Below are 14,185 nucleotides of genomic sequence, written 5' to 3'. Positions count from 1 at the left end.
AAAGTTTATGCACGATTAATAAATTGATTCTTTTGGAATTAAATGGAATTCAGTCAACTGTAAATGAAAATGTAAGGGAAAGTGACACGAGTGATATTGAAGATAACACAGATCAAATAATGCAGGAAGATGAAATTGTAATAAGACCTATTAGAAAAACAATCACTCAAGCCAGAACTGGCTGGAATTGTTTCTTAGAGGAAGGAGCAATTTGAGTCGTTTAGCAACGAACTCCGCCCAGCCACAGTAAGGAAATATATAGTACAGTGTATTTTGTATGTAAATTGATGAAATATATTGTATGTAATAAAAATTAATTTGTAAATAAATAAAGAACCCGCGAAATTGGTGAGCATCGCTGGGGGAAGGAGAGACACCATTGTTTTGAACTGGGCTAAAGACACGCGAGTGAAATGTGCATAAATTCCGTCGCTCTGGAGGTTAAATTGTGGTTGAATCCTCCCAAATAGGAGCAGAAATTGTTGGAATTGCAGTCCTGCATAACTTGAAAAGGCGAGTGGACAGGACAGCCAGGGAAACCCAGCTAAGTTATGTCTATTTATGTTGAAATTCTGGCCAGTACTTTCTTCACACTTAGGCAGGGGTTTGTGTATGACACACCAAGTAATCTCCAGACTAATTGGTGAGTGTTGTTATTATAAATTCTCCTTCAATGTATATGTATTCCTTTTTTTAAACTTTATATACAGTCCACATATTTATATTAATGTTGTACCAGAATTCCTGGTGATGAATATTTTAGTTGAAATTAATATAGGTTCAGAGTGACTTGTGGAGATAGAGATTATAGTAGGTATCGATGGGGGACATTTTTTGCGACCTAGGTGTCCTAAAATTCCTACATATCTCTGTAACATTGATAAAGAATAATTGTCTTTGTTACCATTTACTGGTATGTATCTAATGATATTTATCCAGGCAATTTTTAATTTTCCATAAATACGTTAATCGCAGTCGCTCTTTGTATAAGGATTAAATGGTAAGGTCATAGCATTCCTAAGCGTTGTTGCACTCGTTCTACCATCCTATTCTAATTTGCCTCTCTCGCTGCTCTCAGGTCAGCCTCATAGAGAGCACCATATATCTTCAGACTTCCAACCTGCGCTGCTTGACATCGCATCCCCACTCCACCCTCCCTGACCGCGCCCCCAGCCCCATGATCATCGACTTCTCCAAGTTTACTTTCATCCCCGTAGCTCCCCAAACATGCGCACGACCTCCCCCAGTGCCCCCAACTGCATCTCCTCACTCACCAGAATGGTTGTATCATCCATGTAACCTACCAGAGCAGGCCAAAGCTGCCCCTCGCCTACCCCTACCCCGTATCCTATACAATCCTCCACCATCCTATAAAAGGGGTCCTGAACACATGCAAACAATAGTTGTGACATTGGACATCCCTGTCTAAGACCCGTCCCATGTTGACTGCCTCCCCACTCACCCCTTTATTTGTACCCACACTCTTGCTCCCCTGTTTCTACCCACAGCACGATTTCCTCCCCGAAACCCTGTCTGATGAGAATATTCTGCAATGATCCTCTTTCCACCCTGGCATACGCCCCATGTCAATCCAATGCCAACAACCCACCCTCCCCCCTCCATTTTTTTCCACAAAACCTTTAATGATCCCGTGTCCTGTGACCATTGACCTACCAAGCAACCCAAACTGAGACTCAGACACCACCCTCACCACAATACATTTAAGCCTGTTTCCCAGAACTTTCGCAAACAACTTGTAACCAGCACATAGCAACGAAATGGCTCGGTAATCCCTAAGGGTGCTCTGCTTCTTCCTCTTTGGGACCAACACCACCATTGCCGTTGCCTGCGTGTCTCCCATCTTACCTCCTTCTTTCATCGCATTCATTAACTTAACCAGAAATCCCCTCAGAAGCCCCCAATGTTACACATAAAATTCACAGGGTAAACCATCAATCCCAGGCACCTTTCCCTTACTCATTTCCATAGGTGCTTTCCATATCTCCTCTTCTTCATTGACCCCGCCCCAGCAACTCTCGATTACTCCTTCCCAGTTTACACGGCTCAAACCCACGCACTTGCATTAGATCTTCCCCTTCCACCCCATGACTTTTCCAATATCCCTCATACCATCTATCCGCAAACACACTCATCCCCTTTGTGTCCCTTAATACTTGACTCTCTTGAAATCCCCCCACCGAGGAGGTGACTTCTAAGCCCAGGATTGCAGTAGCTTGGTGTCACAGCTTCTGGCCTGGCAGCCAGGCCGACGGCCTGTTCCCCATAGAACCTCCTCCATCCCAGCCTGCACCCACACTGCTGCAAAACGCTCCTCCTGCAACACCCTTATCTTCCCCTTCAACATTTGTATGTCCTCCACTGGATAATTCCGCGCTGCTTCCCCTCCATAACATCCCCATAATCTGTCTTCTAAGTAATTGGTTAGGCAAAACTGCAATTGATTAATTCGTTTACCCTCCCGCACGTAAAATTGACGGATCCTTGCTTTTGCCACACTATCTCACCATCCCACCACATCCTCCGCAGTCCTCCCCTCTGCACGAAGCTGTTCCCATAACACTGCAAAACCTTCCAATCCTTCCTCATCCCCCAGAACCTCCGTGTTCAGTTTCCAATAACTTCTATGTCTATGTGTCAATGTCGCTCACCCCACCTCCACCATCACCACCCTGTGATCAGAATAAGCCATCACAATGGTCTTAAAAGACTCGACCATTACCCTCTTCGATAGATATGTTCTGTCGAACCATGCCGCATATCCTCTCCGTACAAAAGTATGCGCCACCTCCCGCATCCCTCCCCCAAACCAATCCCTTAACTGGATATCCCTAAAAAGGCCCCATAATACTGTAGAAAAATATCCCGTTCCCCTTGGTTCTACATCTGCCCTCTTGACAACACAATTCCAATCCCCCCTCCCCCCCACAATCGCCACGGACGGTAAAGTGCATAGGAAGTACACAAGTTCCTCATGTACGAAAACTGTCTTCACTTTCGCATCATTTTCAGCTGGGGCATATATACATACGAATGTCACTCTCACACAAAGGCCTGATATCTAGTCACCACTAATTCATAATCAAGCTGAAAGTTGTGTTCCTGTACAAATACTACATCCTCGTTATATCTGTTCAAAAACATTCTAAACCACTCACGTCTCACGCCATCACACAATCCATTTATATTTATAGTTACCTAAGGCCGGCTTAAGTTTTCCATCCCTGCCACCTCTCAACACTCTTCCCAGTCCTATCAGTCCCCTTTCCTCCATAAATTTACCTACTATGGAGGTAAGGCTTATTGGTCTATAGATGGAAGCTAAGGACCTGTCACCTGCCTTGTAAATAGGTATTACATTTGCCATTCTCCACTTGTCTGTCAGTTTGTAATGATATATTGAAAAGATTACCCAAAGTTCCTCTTTACATTACTTTAAAACCCTTGCAAACAGTTCATCAGGACCTAGGGATTTGTTAGGTTTTAATTTCTCTATTTGTCTGAGGACCATGTCACTAGTTACCGCAATCGTACATAGTTTATTATCGTCCTGATCTACATAATTTATTATTTCTGGAATTTCGCTAGTATCTTCCTGAGTAAACACTGAGAGGAAGTAGGTATTGAAAAGTTCACACATTTACTTATCACTGTCAGTAATCTGACCTGAGTTACTCTTAAGTGAGCGTATCTTGTCCTTAATCTTACTTCTGTATACCTGGAAGAGCGCTTTTGGGTTAGTCTTCGAATCCCTTGCGACTTAAGTCTCATAATCCCTGTTTACTTTTCTTATTAATTTCTTTATTTCTCTCTTTAACAGAATATATTTATTTCTTAACTGCCCTTCCCTTCTTTTGATACGCCTATATATGCCTCTTTTTTGACTAGTGAGATACTTTAATCTATTGTTTATCCACATGGGATCATTTCTCTTAGATGTAATTTCCCTACTTGGGACAAAAGTCGTCAGGGCAGCTAGCACTATGCTCTGAAATACGTCACATTGGCAACCAACCCTACCTTCCTGACACATAGTAAGGTCATCCCTATTTAGCTCGCCCACGTAATTTCTCAGACCAATGAAGTCAACCAAGCGGAAATCTGGGATTGTGTCTTGATTGCAGTTATTTTGGTAATTCCATGATATATTGAAACTAAGTGATTTGTTATCGCTTTCCCCTAGCTCAAGATCATTAACTAGTTATTCTTTGTTGGCAAGAATCAAGTCAAGCAGATTGTTTCCTATAGTTGACTCTGTCAGAAACTGTCATTTCTCTCTAGTCAAAGGTTTGGATCCGTGTTGTTACGATATCGTCGCAGCCTGTTTCATTTAAGACATGGCTGACTATATCCCACTGTGTGCCTTTTATATTGAAGTTGAATTTGGTGAAGGCATCTTCATAACTGATCAGCTTTTACTGGTCAGGAGCCCTTCACATACATGTCTGGTTCTCTATTATGTTGCTGTCTGAGTGTATTGTCTTTGATACGTTATAATCCGAATCACATCATCATTGTTGGTGAAGATATGGCTTATCTAAATCCATAAATGCAACAAACACCTCCTTACCCTTAATTAGGTGCCGCTGACATATGCTTCAATGTAACACTTGGTCTATACATCCCCTCCCCTTCCTCAGTCCTCATTGCTCTTCTGCAGTCCTCATTTCTGTCTTCCCACTCACCTTTCAGTAATAATTCTACTATAAATTTTCCCTGGAACACTCAGCATACATATTCCCTTACAATATCACATTCTCTCTTGTCACTCATGCTCTTATACAAGGAAATCATGCATATTCTCTGCCAGTCTTATGGCACACAACATGATTTATACCTTTCCTCCTTTCATGAATATAATGAACAAACATATCTTAAAAAAATATTTTAGATGTTAATGAAGAACTGTAATAAACATAAGCCCTTAATCTCTGCAGGTGTGCTGTTTTAAGTCTGCTCTCACCTTCGTGGACTCCATCAGTGAGATCTTTGGTCCACTACTAACTGGTCACCAGGTTGTAGTAATTCCTAAGGTAAGAGTGAACGTCACACTGGTCACAAGGTGGTGGTAGTTACTAATGTAAGAGTGAACATCACACTGGTCACCAGGTGGTGGTAATTACTTATGTATGAGTGAACATCACACTGGTCACCAGGTGGTGTTTTACGAACTCAAGTGTAGACTACTTGCCTGCACTCTTAAGAGTGAGCAAAAAAGCAGAAGAGTAAATGATAGTATTGCCTTCACCTAATAATCAGGTAGTTACAATATACGTACACAGCCTATGTACAATATATACAGTTATGTACAATAAGGCAAGTGCCAGCAAGAGACACAGTGAGAAAAGTAGCGACCAGACTGTGAAGGAAGTCTGCTAAGGATGAGTCCCAAGTGTACCACAGTGCTTCACAACTTTGGAGGGCTTTCTTGTAATTGGCTGGTTGAACCAAGGTTCTGGTATAACGATGGGACCCCTGCTCTTTATACTCTTAGCACCTGGTTCACTGGTCAGGAGGCATGCCTATGTGCCACACCCCCACTCCAGAAGTATTCTGATAGCCAGGACTAGGCATCCCTCCATCCAACTCATTAGGTAGCGTTCAACTCACGGGAACTTCCAAGTTAGACACCCCATTACGAGCGAGACTACAGACAGTAAGGCTGGTGTAGGTTCAAGAAACTTGAGGAGGGAAACAAATGTCCCTTCACTAAAAGGAAACCTTATAGCCGGATTTACTCAAATTTTACTTTATAACCATAATGAAAGAAGGAGATTACTGCCGATTTTTCACCTAACACAGCCTAACAACTCAGATTCTGCAGAAGAAGTCAGCCAGTACATCTTTGCCGGCAATGTGGCAAATGGAGAAGTTATGCTGATGTCAGCTAGGCCTGTATGCCTTGCACATGTACTTGTAGAAATAAAGATAATAATGTTAATATTAATAATAATGTTAATTAATATAATAATAATAATAAACCGTAATGCCCAACACATAAGACAAGTGTTCTTGTTTTTCACTGAGGATTGTGGTCACTGAAGACGGTGACCACATGTTATTATCTGTTCAAGAACACTTAGGAAAGCTACAGTATAAGCACCAGAGCCAGGGCCTCATGTTCAATAGTAGAGTAGCTCCACTGATAGACCTGGTATTAACTGAATAAACCATACCACGAGGGATTTGAACCCGCGATCAGAGAGACTCGCCCTTGGTATGGTTTGTTTGTAATCGTGTCATTACGATTTCGTGAGTCATTGAACTGAATAATAGTACACTTGCTGTAGACATCCCTCACCAGAAGCTTGGAGTAACATTACCCAAATTCTTGATTCATAAGCATCAACATGTAATACAAATGGTTTTAAAAAATCTGGAGACAAAAATATGGGAGTAGTGCATAAAAGTATTCCTGAAGGTCCAGCAATATATACTTTTCTAATTAGTAAGAGAGAGATTAGGATGCTACACACTCAGCAGAGGTTTTGCAAAACTTTCGATAAAATCCTTTGCAGGAACTTCTTATCCTGAGGAACAGTACATTTTTATAGCAAATGTAGGTGCTACTTTGCCACTACCTACTTCCTGACCCAAGAAAGTAATGGTATATTGGCCAAAAAATGATTTACTCAGGTTTTTAGTGAGGTAAAATCTTTAAAACCTTTCAAAGAGTGATTCAAGATGGTATACATGTTGTTCCCATGTATCAGAAACTACAACAATGTTGTCCAGGTAAGCCATTGTTCCTTAAATTCCTTTAATAACCTGAGGAATAACTTTTGGAATGTGACAGGTGAATTCTGCATTTTGAATATTGTCACATTATATTAATACTGACATCCTGGAATTACAAAGGCAGAAATCTTCTTCCCTTTATTTGTTAAAGGAACCTAGTAGTAATCTTTAAGGAGATCTAGTTTAGAAACGAAAGGGGCCTTACTTCTAAAGCACACTGGATCATCCAAATATGGAAAAGGGTAAACATTCACTACTCTAACCTTATTCACATGGCAATCAGTACACATTTGGAATCTTCCATCAAGCTATCTAACAAGGATACATGGTAAAGCCCATGGACTAGATGATTCCTCCATTAATCCATGTTCTAACAGGAAGGGCACCTCCTACTGAAATGGCCTCTATTTTGGGGGATTAGCTATGTAGGAAGAAAGTTTAATAGGTTTAGCAGTTCCTACGTCCACCTTGTGATAACCCAGGTAGCACTTTTCTTGAACATTTGAAAATATGTTGGGACAGATATGCAGAAGGGTGGAGTTATTACTTGGTCTTCTGCAAATTCCGACATTATGGGGTGAGGATCCTGAAGGATGGCTGAGTTAGGAAGTCTGATTTGAACCCCCAGAACTGTCTACAGAAAATCATGATCGTCAGTAGGGTCAGTGACAGAGGACAAAATTATTACCGAGATTAAAATCTGATTAATGTGGTAGGCTTTACTCGCATTGGTTTTATCAAGATTTGTTACCACACAGTATAAATCAGAATAGTTTTTAACTATCTGCATCGGTCTCATAAACTTCACGGGTTCTTGGTCCAACACCTGTCCCCTGGTTTAAAGGAGCAAAATTTAGAAGTTTAGTGACACCACAATTTCATGTTACATTGATTAAATTTTAGACTGGCCCTCGCCAGCTGACAGGAACTTGCAATCTTAATGAAGGATCATAGGGTGTTTTGTCGGCATCTTCTCTCATCCATCCTTCTGTGAACACGTGTAAAGGGCCTCTCACATTATGCACAAAACTCACATGAAAAGGACTGTGGCCAGATGATTCCAGCACAGTTTCTCAAAATGTAAACAGCAACAGAGGAAGCAATTCATCCCAGACTTAGGATGATAGGTGGAGAGGTTATTTTTTATTAATTCCCAGCCTAGTTAAAGCTTCACTGAATGATTTTGCTGTAACATTAGTTCCCTGGTCACTCTGGACAGATTGTGGAATGCTTAATCCCTCGACACTGGATAAGCTGAGATGGCTTGAATGCTTGCAACTATCTACACAACAGTAATGAAGCAGGGTAGATGGCAGGCTTGGCTGGTTTAGGTGGCTTAAGATCTCTCTTGTAGAGACTGGCTTGACTGGCTTGGCTTAATTTGCAACAAACGTGGATCTATTCCTCGAAGGTTAGCAAATAAGCTACTAAGCACAAAGCATACAAATCAGGAAGCGTTGTAGAGAATGATGATTAGTGCTGGCATACAATATCAGACGTATTAGTCGGGAGGCCCGGTGGCCTGGTGGCTAAAGCTCCCGCTTCACACACGGAGGGCCCGGGTTTGATTCCCGGCGGGTGGAAACATTCGACACTTTTCCTTACACCTGCTGTCCTGTTCACCTAGCAGCAAATAGGTACCTGGGTGTTAGTAGACTGGTGTGGGTCGCATCCTGGGGGACAAGATTAAGGACCCCAATGGAAATAAGTTAGACAGTCCTCGATGACGCAGTGACTTTCTTGGGTTATCCTGGGTGGCTAACCCTCCGGGGTTAAAAATCCGAACGAAATCTTATCTTAATTAATCTCCTCAGAGCCACGTAATCACCAATCACTACAATGATGTACTACCCATTGGCACCATTTGTTGTGGGGTTCGTAGGGGATATATAAAGGAGTGGAAAACACTCGTAAGTTGTTCTGGTGTTGTATATTACAGAGACCTGAGAGAGGAACACAGGCCTGCCATCCACCGAGGGAAAAGCCCTCCGCCCTAGCTCGTAGGGTCGTGGACTGACGTGGTGACATCATGGCTAGTGAGGGAGCCTTATTATAATGCAATTGTGACTATATTAGTGTACTACACAAGTATCACTGTTAATATTCCTTGATGCTGGTGAAGGTTCCTTGATGCTGGTGAAGGTTCCTTAATGCTGGTGAAGGTTCCTTGATGCTGGTGAAGGTTCCTTGATGCTGGTGAAGGTTCCTTGATGCTGGTGAAGGTTCCTTGATGCTGGTGAAGGTTCCTTAATGCTGGTGAAGGTTCCTTGATGCTGGTGAAGGTTCCTTGATGCTGGTGAAGGTTCCTTGATGCTGGTGAAGGTTCCTTGATGCTGGTGAAGGTTCCTTGATGCTGGTGAAGGTTCCTTGATGCTGGTGAAAGTTCCTTGATGCTGGTGAAGGCTCCTTGATGCTGGTGAAAGTTCGTTGATGCTGGTGAAGGTTCCTTGAAGCAAGTGAAGGTTCCTTGATGCTGGTGAAGGTTCCTTGATGTTGGTGAAGGCTCCTTAATGCTGGCGAAGGTTCCTTGATGTTGGTGAAGGTTCCTTGATGCTAGTGAAGGTTCCTTGATGCTGGTGAAGGTTCCTTGATGCTGGAGAATGTTTCTTGATGCTGGTGAATGTTCCTTGATGCTGGTGAAGGTTCCTTGATGCTGGTGAAGGTTCCTTGATGCTGGTGAAGGTTCCTTAATGCTGGTAAAGGTTCCTTGATGCTGGTGAAGGTTCCTTGATGCTGGTGAATGTTCCTTGATGCTGGTGAAGGTTCCTTGATGCTGGTGAAGTTTCCTTGATGCTGGTGAAGACTCCTTGATGCTGAAGGTTCCTTGATGCTGGTGAAGGTTCCTTGATGCAAGTGAAGGTTCCTTGATGCTGGTGAAGGTTCCTTGATGCTGGTGAAGGTTCCTTGATGCTGGTGAAGATTCCTTGATGCTGGTGAAGGTTCCTTGATGCTGGTGAAGGTTCCTTGATGCTGGTGAAGGTTCCTTGATGCTGGTGAAGGTTCCTTGATGCTGGTGAAGGTTCCTTAATGCTGGTGAAGGTTCCTTGATGCTGGTGAAGGCTCCTTGATGCTGAAGGTTCCTTGATGCTGGTGAAGGTTCCTTGATGCTGGTGAAGGTTCCTTGATGCTGGTGAAGGTTCCTTAATGCTGGTGAAGGTTCCTTGATGCTGGTGAAGGTTCCTTGATGCTGGTGAAGGCTCCTTAATGCTGGTGAAGGTTCCTTTATGCTGGTGAAGGTTCCTTGATGCTGGTGAAGATTGCTTGATGCTGGTGAAGGCTCCTTAATGCTGGTGAAGGTTCCTTGATGCTGGTGAAGGTTCCTTGATGCTGGTGAATGTTCCTTGATGCTGGTGAAGATTCCTTGATGCTGGTGAAGGCTCCTTGATGCTGAAGGTTCCTTGATGCTGCTGAAGGTTCCTTGATGCAAGTGAAGGTTCCTTGATGCCGGTGAAGGATCCTTGATGAAAGTGAAGGTTCTTTGATGCTCTGAGAAGGTTCTTTGATGCTGGTGAAGGTTCCTTGATGCTGGTGAAGGCTCCTTGATGCTGGTGAAGGCTCCTTGATGCAAGTGAAGGTTCCTTGATGCCGGTGAAGGATCCTTGATGAAAGTGAAGGTTCTTTGATGCTCTGAGAAGGTTCTTTGATGCTGGTGAAGGTTCCTTGATGCTGGTGAAGGTTCCTTGATGCTGGTGAAGGTTCCTTGATGCAAGTGAAGGTTCCTTGATGCCGGTGAAGGATCCTTGATGAAAGTGAAGGTTCTTTGATGCTCTGAGAAGGTTCTTTGATGCTGGTGAAGGTTCCTTGATGCTGGTGAAGGTTCCTTGATGCTGGTGAAGGTTCCTTGATGTACGTGAAGGTTCCTTGATGCTGGTGAAGGTTCGTTGATGCAATTGAAGGTTCTTTAATGCTGGTAAAGGTTCCTTGATGCAAGTGAAGGTTCCTTGATGCTGGTGAAAGTACCTTGATGCTGGTGAAGGTTCCTTGATGCTGTTGAAGGTTCCTAGATGCTTGTGAAGGATCCTTGATGAAAGTGAAGGTTCTTTGATGTTCTGAGAAGGTTCTTTGATGCTGGTGAAGGTTCCTTGATGCTGGTGAAGGTTCCTTGATGCTGGTGAAGGTTCCTTGATGTAAGTGAAGGTTCCTTGATGCTGGTGAAGGTTCCTTGATGCAATTGAAGGTTCTTTAATGCTGGTGAAGGTTCCTTGATGCAAGTGAAGGTTCCTTGATGCTGGTGAAAGTTCCTTGATGCTGGTGAAGGTTCCTTGATGCTGTTGAAGGTTCCTTGATGCTGGTGAAGCTTCCTGGATGCTGGTGAAGGTTCCTTGATGCTGGTGAAGGTTCTTTGATGCTGGTGAAGGTTCCTTGATGCTGGTGAAGGTTCCTTGATGTAAGTGAAGGTTCCTTGATGTTGGTGAAGGTTCATTAATGCAAGTGAAGGTTCTTTAATGCTGGTAAAGGTTCCTTGATGCTGGTGAAGGTCTCTTGATGCTGGTGAAGGTTCCTTGATGCAAGTGAAGGTTCTTTAATGCTGGTAAAGGTTCCTTGATGCTGGTGAAGGTTCCTTGATGCAAGTGAAGGTTCCTTGATACTGGTGAAGGTTCCTTGATGCAAGTGAAGGTTCCTTGAAGCTGGTGAAGGTTCCTTGATGCTGGAGAAGGTTTCTTGATGCTGGTGAAGGTTCCTTGATGCTGTTGAAGGTTCCTTGATAGTGACGGTTTCCTTGATGCAGGAGACGGTTCTTGCTACAGGTGTCGGTTCATTGATGCAGGTGACGGGTTCTTGATGCAGGTGACGGGTTCTTGAAGCAAGTTAACTCTGTAAGGCCCTTAAGGGTTTACGATAATAATAGTTCTTGTTCTTATTTATTTGATTTATCTCCATGCGGAAGTGGAGAAGAATTCCTCCTGCACAAGTCATGTGTGTTACAAGAGGCGACGACCATGCCAGCAACAAGGGGCTAGTAACACCTCCTTCTGTAAGTCATGGGTGTTACAAGAGGCGACGACCATGCCAGCAACAAGGGGCTAGTAACACCTTCTGTAAGTCATTGGTGTTACAAGAGGCGACGACCATGCCAGCAACAAGGGGCTAGTAACACCTCCTTCTGTAAGTCATGGGTGTTACAAGAGGCGACGACCATGCCAGCAACAAGGGGCTAGTAACACATCCTTCTGTAAGTCATGGGTGTTACAAGAGGCGACGACCATGCCAGCAACAAGGGGCTAGTAACACCTCCTTCTGTAAGTCATGGGTGTTACAAGAGGCGACGACCATGCCAGCAACAAGGGGCTAGTAACACCTTCTGTAAGTCATTGGTGTTACAAGAGGCGACGACCATGCCAGCAACAAGGGGCTAGTAACACCTCCTTCTGTAAGTCATTGGTGTTACAAGAGGCGACGACCATGCCAGCAACAAGGGGCTAGTAACACCTCCTTCTGTAAGTCATGGGTGTTACAAGAGGCGACGACCATGCCAGCAACAAGGAGCTAGTAACACCTCCTTCTGTAAGTCATTGGTGTTGCAAGAGGCGACGACCATGCCAGCAACAAGGGGCTAGTAACACCTCCTTCTGTAAGTCATGGGTGTTAAAAGAGGCGACGACCATGCCAGCAACAAGGGGCTAGTAACACCTCCTTCTGTAAGTCATGGGTGTTACAAGAGGCGACGACCATGCCAGCAACAAGGGGCTAGTAACACCTCCTTCTGTAAGTCACAGGTGTTACAAGAGGCGACAACCATGCCAGCAACAAAGGGCTAGTAACAGCTCCTTCTGTAAGTCATGGGTGTTACAAGAGGCGACGACCATGCCAGCAACACGGGGCTAGTAACACCTCCTTCTGTAAGTCATGGGTCTTACAAGAGGCGACGACCATGCCAGCAACAAGGGGCTAGTAACACCTCCTTCTGTAAGTCATGGGTGTTACAAGAGGCGACGACCATGCCAGCAACAAGGGGCTAGTAACACCTCCTATTGTAAGTCATGGGTGTTACAGGAGGCGACGACCATGCCAGCAACAAGGGGCTAGTAACACCTCCTTCTGTAAGTCATGGGTGTTACAAGAGGCGACGACCATGCCAGCAACAAGGGGCTAGTAACACCTCCTTCTGTAAGTCATGGGTGTTACAAGAGGCGACGACCATGCCAGCAACAAGGGGCTAGTAACACCTCCTTCTGTAAGTCATGGGTGTTACAAGAGGCGACGACCATTTCAGCAACAAGGGGCTAGTAACACCTCCTTCTGTAAGTCAAGGGTGTTACAAGAGGCGACGATCATGCCAGCAACAAAGGGCTAGTAACACCTCCTTCTGTAAGTCATGGGTGTTACAAGAGGCGACGATCATGCCAGCAACAAGGGGCTAGTAACACCTCCTTCTGTAAGTCATGGGTGTTACAAGAGGCGACGACCATGCCAGCAACAAGGGGCTAGTAACACTTCCTTCTGTAAGTCATTTGTGTTACAAGAGGCGACGACCATGCCAGCAACAAGGGGCTAGTAACACTTCCTTCTGTATGTCATGGGTGTTACAAGAGGCGACGACCATGCCAGCAACAAGGGGCTAGTAACACCTCCTTCTGTAAGTCATGGGTGTTAAAAGAGGCGACGACCATGCCAGCAACAAGGGGCTAGTAACACCTCCTTCTGTAAGTCATGGGTGTTACAAGAGGCGACGACCATGCCAGCAACAAGGGGCTAGTAACACCTCCTTCTGTAAGTCATGGGTGTTACAAGAGGCGACGACCATGCCAGCAACAAGGGGCTAGTAACACCTCCTTCTGTAAGTCATGGGTGTTACAAGAGGCGACGACCATGCCAGCAACAAGGGGCTAGTAACACCTCCTTCTGTAAGTCATGGGTGTTACAAGAGGCGACGACCATGCCAGCAACAAGGGGCTAGTAACACCTCCTTCTGTAAGTCATGGGTGTTACAAGAGGCGACGATCATGCCAGCAACAAAGGGCTAGTAACACCTCCTTCTGTAAGTCAAGGGTGTTACAGGAGGCGACGATCATGCCAGCAACAAGGGGCTAGTAACACCTCCTTCTGTAAGTCATGGGTGTTACAAGAGGCGAAGACCATGCCAGCAAAAAGGGGCTAGTAACACTTCCTTCTGTAAGTCATTTGTGTTACAAGAGGCGACGACCATGCCAGCAACAAGGGGCTAGTAACACTTCCTTCTGTATGTCATGGGTGTTAGAAGAGGCGACGACCATGCCAGCAACAAGGGGCTAGTAACACCTCCTTCTGTAAGTCAAGAGTGTTACAAGAGGCGACGACCATGCCAGCAACAAGGGGCTAGTAACACCTCCTTCTGTAAGTCATGGGTGTTACAAGAGGCGACGGCCATGCCAGCAACAAGGGGCTAGTAACACCTCCTTCTGTAAGTCATGGCCGTTAGAAGAGGCGACGACCATGCCAGCAACAATGG

General features: G+C 44.6%; 1 protein-coding gene across 1 annotated transcript in view; it reads left to right on the top strand.

Annotated features, from left to right (window-relative positions):
• Positions 1-14,185, top strand: part of LOC138851684 (beta-alanyl-bioamine nonribosomal peptide synthetase ebony-like) — a gene marked incomplete at its 5' end in the record, with an annotated part of 70,558 nt that overhangs the window by 18,197 nt on the left and 38,176 nt on the right. The window contains one exon of the mRNA XM_070081055.1: positions 4,956-5,051. Within this exon, the coding sequence (XP_069937156.1) occupies positions 4,956-5,051 (96 nt within the window). The remainder of the gene's footprint in view (positions 1-4,955; positions 5,052-14,185) is intronic.

Source organism: Cherax quadricarinatus, unplaced genomic scaffold, assembly GCF_038502225.1.
Source record: "Cherax quadricarinatus isolate ZL_2023a unplaced genomic scaffold, ASM3850222v1 Contig1568, whole genome shotgun sequence".
Taxonomy (NCBI): Eukaryota; Metazoa; Arthropoda; class Malacostraca; order Decapoda; family Parastacidae; genus Cherax; species Cherax quadricarinatus.
This window is presented reverse-complemented; position numbering and strand designations above follow the sequence as displayed.